A 9196-nucleotide genomic window follows, 5' to 3' on the forward strand; every position below is an offset into this window, starting at 1 on the left:
TTGATGTCAATTTGATTTGATGTCAATCTGATTGTTTTTATCGTTCTGAATACTTTTAACTCTTTCAACGCTCATTGTATGTAAATTTATAACAGTAGATATTTAGTAAACTCTTAAACTGACGACATCCAAAGTGGCTCTCTGTAACCTTTGTGCATTTGAAGTTTGTGTATTATTTCGTTGTTTTGTTTTGGATATGGACAGCTTTTTCTGACGCAAATAAAAAATAATAATAAATAAATAAATTGTGTAGAACATTATGGAATTTCTGCTTAAAGTAAATTTTAGAATTAAAAAAATAGCAGCTTATTTTCGTTAACTGACAAAACCGTTTGGCCTACATAGGAATACGGATATTGTTGGCGCAACCAGGGATATCTAAAGGGGATAGATATCCCTGGACGCAACCCAGACAGCAAAATCCGTCATTTTTACATTGTTTCCACGTTTGTAAAAACAGTCAGTAGTGGATCAACTGGTTTATCAAAACAGATTTAATGTTGAAACAAAATAGTCATCTTGGGGGATAATAGAAAATGCAACTTTTGCGAATATTTCATGAATCATCCGACCAAGATCAGAACCAACATCATAAAGCTTGGAAAGGTTGATAGAACCAGCAGAACCTCCCGTTAGTTTTTTGAGCTTGAGCCTGCTTCTTCTATTGACCTTTTGCCAACACCTAATTAAACACAAATGTTCAGAGTTGGATTGTAACAAAAATATTGTGTTTGTAAGCTATGCTAAAAAGAAAATCAAAGATATTACATTGCATAATTGCACATTGCATAAATTCCAAAGGATATGAGGTGAGGTAGGCTACAGACACAGCTACTAATGGAGAGGCAACAACAACAACAACACTTACAACTAAGTTTTTATGTTTAAACTGTAACTTAAAACACTAAAAGCTATTGAATAGCGTCTCTCCTGTTATGATAATAGTTTGGGCCGATACCAATAGTATCCCCACCCCTGCAAGGATATACCTCAAAGCGACACCTTTTAAACTAACGGAAAGGGAAAATGATCAAGTTATTTCAAAAACCATAGACAGATACCACGTAGCAACCACAAGGCATTCAACGTAATACAATAAAGTGAAGAGGAGCTATAAATTACAAACGTTTTGATCATACACATGTTAGTCCTTAGCTCTTATGTTAGCCGTATGGCCGACAACGTTCATAATTTATTTTCGCTTTATTGTGTTATGTTAAATGCTGTGTGCTGGTTGCTAGGCTGTATCTGTTTATGATTCAAGAAAATCACTTCTTCACCTAAATTATATTATTTCAAAACTTTTTATTTCTTTGGGTAATTTATGCTAGCCTACAGCCAGTGGCATACGCAGGATTTTGCAACAGGGAGGGGAGATTCCATTTAACTTGACATTTTTTAACAAAGAGTAGGCCTAACATTAATATCTTAGCCCAGGGGTGTGCAACCTTTGTTACAGGAGGGCCAGATATGAATAACTGGGTGAAACCGCGGGCCGCACGTTTATTTAACATATGATTTCTAGTAGTTGCAGGCACAAAAAAGTAGTTTTTTTGTTATTCATGTTATTCTTATATTAGGGGTTATCTCCTTCCAGAAATAATAAGTTAGAACGCATAAATTTCTGAAGAAAACTGCTATTCAAATTTGTTGTCACACCGTCTTTAAACGAGCTCAGTGAGACGTTTGCAGCTGGCTTCTTTTCCCGACGGCTTTTTCCAAATTTACTTTAATGGAAGTGATCGCAATTCGAAGTCTATTTTCCAAGTGTTCGTCTGTCAGTACCGATCAATAGGGAGATTTCATGACGCCCGTTTTAGAAAAAAATGTTCGCACAAATACGTTGAGCCAAAAAGTGCCATTTTGGAAGCCATGGATTTTTCAAATGTGGAAAGTCATCTTAGTTGAAATGTTTTCGGTAAAAATCGCCAAGATTCATTTCTAAATAGTTTGCTTTCAAATCCGTTTTCTCTTGAAGATCAATTAGTTCAAGTTATATCTTCTGGTACTTTGTTAATGTCTGTGTTGAATGGCGAAGCGAATATACCAAACAAATGTTCATGAGATTTGAAGTCCTTGAAACGAGCCAAAAATTCATACAACAATTTTTCAAGTTAGTCAGCAAATTCAGTTTTCTTCTCAGGATGCATTCCATAGTCTCTTAAAGTTTGAAAGTGGAAAAGATTTCCTGTCTGTACGTGAGCTTTCCAAAGTCGTACTTTGTTCATAATGCCTTTTATGTGACCATACATTTTGACGTTCCAAATAATTAAATACAATGGATTAGCGGTGGCCGGTGGGAGACTTCTAAAATGGTTAACAGAAGGTGCGAAATCTACAATAATCCACTCCACAATGAATTGTTCACACGTACCAGACTAAACTGAATTATAAACACGTTTCGCGGGCCGCACACAATTCAAAATTGGCACATCTTCGCGGGCCACATAATTTTTCTTCGCGGGCCGCATTTGGCCCGCGGGCCGCACGTTGCACACCCCTGTCTTAGCCTATAACATGCGGCTGCGCATGTTGGTAACCTATCGTTAATAATTCGCTTTGCAATTAACCGTTTTTAGCACTAGTTGCAACGTTCATCTGTTAAAAGTAAAAGCAACAACAAACAGGTTAGAAACTCTGCTAGAAACGATAATTGTCCTGATGAACACCCAAACTTTTCAGTATTTTGCAAACTAAGTTGACAAGCTGTATCATTAGCTAATCAAAGCATAAACCGAAGATTTAGCTCATCAAGCATTTCACTATTGACGGAAATGATAACTTTAAAACAAGTACGGCTCTCTGAGCATCTAGAACGAAGAAGGAGCATCCCAGCCTACACCATTCTTAAACAAAGTCTTCTTACTACACAACCTCAATATTTAAAAAAAAAATGGCCAGGGAGCATAGCCCAATGACCCTCTACTAGTCTACGTACGCCACTGCCTACAGCTTCTCACAAGTTTACAGTAGGATGACCTAGTCTGGTAATACTTTGTGACTTGTTTCCAACAACTACGTCTAAGTAATTCTTCACTACTTGTTTTAATGACGTTTTATACTAGCTACTTTGACTTACTAAGATTGGAGCTTCCTGGACCATTGTACCACTGACTATTCTTTATCTCCGGCATCGCATATCTTTTGGCAAGATCGAAGCAAAGAATTTTACACAGTAACTCTTTGAGAACGGCGTTAAAAGATGAAGCTAGTCTGCTTGGTATGTGCAAGGGTTCTTTTTGGTCTTTTATCAAAGTCTTTATGTTGGCATCACGAAAAGGCATAGAAGAACAAGCCATAATGTAAAGAATTACTCCAAGACTCCATATGTCGGCAATACAACCTCTATATGGAACTCCCTGCAATAATTCTGGAGCAGCATACGCTGCACTTCCACAATATGTTTTGCTGAGTTCATCAGGAGCAATCACACGGGCAAAGCCAAAGTCGGCGATTTTTATGGAGTTTTTTTTGCTGAGCAGAACATTTTCACATTTTAAATCTCGATGTATAATGTTACATGAATGCATATATTCTACTCCAGAGCACAACTCCTGAAAAAATCTTCTTGATTCAGCTTCAGGCACAGGACCCCGTAAACGAATATACTGCAAGAGATCGCCATGACCACCCCATTCAAGAGTGAAATATAATTTGTTAGAAATCTGAAAAAGTTCGTACAAACGAATTAAATTCGGATGTTTTACTTTTTTCATTATTTCAATTTCTCGAGGTAAAAACTTCTCTAAAAAATCCTTTGGTGCCGTCTTTTTGTTGATGATTTTCAGAGCGACTTTAACTTGTGAAGATTCTCCAGGTTTTTGCCATGTTGCGTGTTTAACTTTTGAATAGGTCCCTTCACCCAATTCCCCGATCACACAATATCCTTTTTTCTGTAAACTAGTTGTATCATCACCTGAAAAGAGGGCTTTGATTTTACCCATAGCCCTTCTTTGCTAAAAGGGTCATTAGCATTGCCATTTATTTTCCAATTTCATGACTATCACTGGCTTCACTAAAACATTCCCAAAATTTACGTGAAGCACTGGATTAAAAATGTGTAATTGTTTTGTATGAACCAGCTTTGTTACAAATAAAAACTTATTTGTGCTTTTTTCATGCCAAATAATTAAATTTATGATGTCACAATGAGTAGATTTGGTTAAAACTCTAAAAAATTATAATGAGGTATGTGTCTCAGAAGACATGTCAAAACAAGCTGTAAAAATGCCGTGGCCAATAACCTGACGCTGGTGAGCTTTTTAAGCCTATTATCCTGGTACATTAAGGGCTGCTATGCTATCTGATTCAACTTTTCTGCGGCGACTAGGCTTTTTACTTGGAAATCGTATAAATCATGGTTCTTTTTCCACTATACACAACGGGTTGCAGATTAGCAATGCCGAAGTCGTAGCGGTCAAAATCATCAATCTGCAGAATACTTGCGGAAGTTTTAAAACAAGATTTCTTCCTCGAGAGTTGACAAACATACAGAGTCTGTCTCACCCTAATATAATTCCGGTAAGATATCATCATGCTTGTCAAGCTGACAAACAAGAGCAGCAAATGAAGAAAATATGATTGTTTATGAAGAACTAGCTTTGTGAAATATAGAGCTAAATTACATCAAATTCAGCTGCTAATTTCTAATTACCCTATTAGAAATTAGTAGTTGAATTTGATGTAATTTAGGCTAACCTTATTAAAAATTAGTAGTTGAGTTTGATGTAATTTGCTCTACTTGGCTTTTTTGCTTGGCATTGAGCACTTTTTATAGCATTTAATGCGGCAGCATTTATTGTTTGAGCAAAATTCCAGATAGTTAAATTGTAACTGTTCGAGTGTGCACAATTTTGTTAAAATTTGACAGTGCTTTTTTTGTTGAAATTAAGCCCAGATTTATTGAAGATCTGAGTTGAAGAACGACTTGCCCAAAATGCGACTTTTGAGATAAAGCAAGTTAAACTTCTTTCAACGTTATTAATCTTTTGTTTCTATACAAGCACCAGCGTTTGTTATAACTTATAACTAAGCCTTTTTTACATGAAATTTTACGCGGGGTTAGACATTGAAAATCATACAGCATACTTCTGGTGATAACTCAGTTTCCACAAAATGAGACTTAAAAGTTCTACAACTCAACAATTATTATACTTTCAATTGTATATCAACGTAAAGTATTGCACTATTAGCGTAGCCTTTGCAACATAAAATCTTATTGAGACATAGCGACCTAAATTAGCCTATTGTACAAATGTTACAAACCTATAGTTTTTTTTGTTTGTTTGTTTATCTTTATCCTGCATTGCGGGAAAGCGGACTTGAGCGCTATGCATCGGTGTACGCCTTCCGACGTACACCTGACCCACGCTGCAGCCGACTGCAATGTCTATTTCCAGTTGTCTACTCTATTTATGACTTAAATTTGGTACTACCCATTACTCGAAATCGATCACTGGGTAGAGGCAATTATCGTAAAGTTTCTTGCCCAGAGAAACAACAGAAAGTGCGGGTGGCTGGAGTCGAACATGCAGGCTCTCGACTGCGAGCCCAACGCGCTAACCACTCGGCCACTGCTGCCGACACTCGGCCACTGCTGCCGACACTGCTGCCGAGTTACAAACCTATAGTTACAAACTTGCAGTTACAAACGTAATTTTGCATCATAGCCTAAACACAAGAAAATATTTAGAAAATTGGAAAATGGAAATATTTTTGTTTCAAAAAGCCATGTTGTTAACTGTAGGATAGCGCCTACCGGTATTTTGTAGTGTTTTTTAATTCTTTTATCTATAAAAGTTTTAAAATGAAAATTCGCGACAGGAGACAAAATCAATTATTATTTCACAAGGAACGTTAAGAAATTTAAAATGATAGAAAAAACTAGATGTTACCAACAAAAAGAAAACACTGATTGAAGCCCTACGGGGCAATGTTTGAAGCAATCCATTAAACAATCAATCTCATGTGTTTCATCATATATTTTGCAGGTGCGGAAAATTGCTCAAACAGAGCACAAAGTTTTTATAGTAATGGACCATGCCCGAACAAATTTACGAGGTCAAATAGAACTCCGTTCGTTTATTCCGGAAGAACAAGCTCGAAAGTGGTTCCGACAACTAGCGTCCGCGTTGGAATATTTACATAGCCGTAAGGTGGCACATCGCGACTTAAAAGTTGAAAACATATTAATTGACGACAATGATGATATCAAATTATGCGATTTCGGTTTTTCCAAAATCGTTGAAAAGCGTAACGGGCTTGTGGATGAACAGAGCACAACGTTTTGTGGTTCGCTTGGGTATTGTGCCCCTGAAATCCTTCTGCGAACCCCTTACGAACCTTACAAGACCGATGTTTGGTCTCTTGGTGTCGTCCTCTACAAGATGGTAATTGGAGGAATGCCGTTCGGGGAAGGAAACGACCTTGGAAGTGTAAAAAGAATAGCAAAGGCTCATACGCAAATGTTGGTATTTCCTCTATACCCAAAGACATCAAGATCCTGCCAAGACCTGATTAGAGCCTTGCTGACGGTGAACAGCACTCGTAGGGCTAGCATGTTGGAAATAACTAAATTTAACTGGGTTAACCCTGAGCTTGGACCAATCACGCCAAACAAGCCAATCAAGATGAAACTTGAACATTCAGATTTGCGAGCCGGTTTATTGCGCAGAGACATTATTCGGTCTTCCAACACTCCCTCTGTCATGTCGAGAATACGCAATAGCCTGCCGTCTCTGACGACAAGGAATAAAATTAAGTGAAGCCTACCTGTTGTACACTTACTAACAGGGCCGGATTTAGCTGATGGGGGGCCCGGGGCACTTTTAGATCGGGGGGCCCCCGTGCAAAAAAATTTTTTGCGCCTACGGCGTGTAAAACCCATCTCTACGTCTACAGTAGCATCAGTCCAGTACTGCACAGTATTTTGCAGAAACTTTAAAGGTCAAAAGGAATAAAATAACACAAAATCACATTTTTTTCACATAGGGGCCCTTCAAAAGTCGGGGGGCCCGGGGCAACTGCCCCTCTGCCCCCTCTAAATCCGGGCCTGCTTACTAAGGAACTTATTAGGAAACAACTAACTTCAAACCACTAAATTTTGTAGTCAAAGGTTTGACGTAACATTATTTGGTTGCAACTCTTCAATGAGTAGCCTACCATAAGAATGCAATGCGGTAAACCATAATCTTCACATTGCATGAGAGAAAAAAATGATTGATTTAGAGAAAAATTTTTATTCTCTGTGAGAAAGCCATCTCCGAAATCTTATCATGGAAGTTTTGTTTACATGCAGAAAACTTTAAACCATTGACGTAGGTCCGGCAGCCGAAACTAGCAGAGTGAAGTTTTCGTTTCTTGTGGTCATAAAAGTATCCTCCTAACTGAATGGAGAATTGTCCTTGAAGTGCGTTTGCTCAAGCACACACTCTGACATTTAAACCAGCTCTGCTTGGTTCTGTCGTTTGATCATTCACAAAATTGGGTGTCTATCCACTGAGTTAAATTTGATTGGTTGGTTTGGAATCTTTACCCTCGGACTGACAAAGCCTTGATTAGTTATTCCTGGTAGTTTCGCATAGGTAGTCTACTTGTGAAGGCTTTTGACGCAGGATCGGTTACCGAGATTGACAGAGTGAAGTTTTCCGGTTGTTGAAGTGTTGTTGGAGGGAAATTATCCCATCCACTCGCTGCCGCTGAATGGAGAACAGTCCTAAAATGCGTTGCTCAAGCGCATATCCTGAGAGCCGAACTAGCGCCGCGTGATCTTGAGTCGGGACTGTAACCACTGAGCTAAAGGGCGGACCAATTTGAATGGGTCTTTGTTTGGCCGTTTTAAGAAAATGATATCTCTTTGCAACAACTCGCTATCTCATAACATCCAAAATAGTCCGTTGAAAAAAACTGAATAAGAAAACGATTCAAGTGAATACAATAAAATGGTACAGTCTTCCAGAAGAGCATTAGGCTACTAATTATCAAATTCAATAATTTGTTTAAAGCTTACAGACCGGAGCTTCTCATCCTGTGAATCGCACAAGTTACCAGTTAATTCCTGAACAATCATCCCTCGCCCTGTAAACTCAGTGGTTATAGCCTATGCTTCCGATTCAAGAGGCGGTAGTTTGATTCTCGTGGTGTACGCTTGAGCAAATCATCTCAGGACTGCTCTGCTTTGAGCAGCACCTAGTGAATAAAATAATTCACAGACAAGAACTTCATTCCGTCAATCTCGCTAACCGGCCTTGCTTCAATAGTTCAAAGCCTCTACACGTATGAAAAACTACCAGGAATAGCCTATCAAAGGCATTGTCATTCCGAGGATGAAGATTCAAAACCAACCAATCAATTTATTGGTACAGTTTAAAATCAAAAATTATATATTTGAAAAAAATGCAAGAAAACTGTCGTTGTCAAGTTTTAGTTTTCAAATTGTCGAACTTAGCCAACGCAAACAAAATGCATAATTATTCAACCGATGGATTGGATGGCTTTGGCTTCATGGGACAACCCGCAAACCAAACATATTTGTAACGCTTTGTTTGTCGATTTTTACAAAAATAAACGTTATTTAATACAATAAAACCGGCTTTTTTAAGCTCTTCTGTTTTGCAGATGTGCTACAACTATAGGTTTAAAAGTTTAAACTAACGCTATCATTAAAGGTTTGCAATGCAACGCCTATTTATATGGAAATTCACGTAGCCTACTTGTGGTACAGCCTACGCGTAAGAATCCGTGATATGAACATTACAATCGTGTTAGTATCAACTGCTAGAAAGGGCGAACTGGATGACGCTTTAGTGGAAATCCAAGTGCAGAGAAAACGTGGCAATGGGGTTCAATTTTAACTTAAGCCCAATCAGAAAAAGTGGTCAACCTTCATTTGTCAATAAAGCTGATCAGAGCCTCCAGACGTATTTCATCTCGGACGTACCACGATGCACTTTTTTCCATTTGTAAATGTGAGATGAAACATTTAATAACTGTGATCATTGAAAGTTATCGTGGATTATATCGTAGACATCATCATCATCCGTTTGTTCCTTCTTCAGTAGATGAGATCTGGCGTTTTTTCCCGTTAGTAGGGGTCCACTAGATTTTGCAGCCATTTTGCTTTGCTTCCGTATTGTTAGGGTTGATTCTGTCCAGGTTTTTGCATCGATGTCGTCTCTCACCAACTCTAGCCATCTTT

At 38.2% G+C, this 9196-nt stretch overlaps 2 protein-coding genes across 2 annotated transcripts; one reads left to right on the forward strand and one right to left on the reverse strand.

The window, feature by feature from the left end:
• Nucleotides 1–464: 464 nt before the first annotated feature.
• Nucleotides 465–4047, reverse strand: LOC145784313 (testis-specific serine/threonine-protein kinase 1-like). The gene is made up of 2 exons (XM_082596108.1): nt 3080–4047; nt 465–682 (listed from the first exon to the last, which is right to left on the reverse strand). Exons 1-2 carry the CDS (start codon nt 3942–3944, stop codon nt 633–635), a joined length of 915 nt encoding a protein of 304 aa, XP_082452234.1. The 5' UTR covers nt 3945–4047; the 3' UTR covers nt 465–632.
• Nucleotides 4048–4204: 157 nt separating this feature from the next.
• LOC145784488 (testis-specific serine/threonine-protein kinase 6-like) lies at nt 4205–8599 on the forward strand. The gene is made up of 2 exons (XM_082596315.1): nt 4205–4521; nt 5991–8599. The coding sequence occupies exons 1-2, from the start codon at nt 4297–4299 to the stop codon at nt 6762–6764; spliced, it is 999 nt and encodes a 332-aa protein (XP_082452441.1). The 5' UTR covers nt 4205–4296; the 3' UTR covers nt 6765–8599.
• Nucleotides 8600–9196: the final 597 nt, after the last annotated feature.

The sequence above is a fragment of the Aplidium turbinatum genome, chromosome 15 (assembly GCF_918807975.1).
Source record: "Aplidium turbinatum chromosome 15, kaAplTurb1.1, whole genome shotgun sequence".
Taxonomy (NCBI): domain Eukaryota; kingdom Metazoa; phylum Chordata; class Ascidiacea; order Aplousobranchia; family Polyclinidae; genus Aplidium; species Aplidium turbinatum.

Bases quoted from the DNA above. Each gene is read 5' to 3' on its own strand.
- LOC145784488 (XM_082596315.1), top strand. From the start codon at position 4,297: ATGCTATCTGATTCAACTTTTCTGCGGCGACTAGGCTTTTTACTTGGA. The intron at 4,522-5,990 runs GTAAGATATCAT...TATATTTTGCAG, and splicing joins CTCACCCTAATATAATTCCG to GTGCGGAAAATTGCTCAAAC.
- LOC145784313 (XM_082596108.1), bottom strand. From the start codon at position 3,944: ATGGGTAAAATCAAAGCCCTCTTTTCAGGTGATGATACAACTAGTTTA. The intron at 683-3,079 runs GTAAGTCAAAGT...GTGTTTAATTAG, and splicing joins TCCAGGAAGCTCCAATCTTA to GTGTTGGCAAAAGGTCAATA.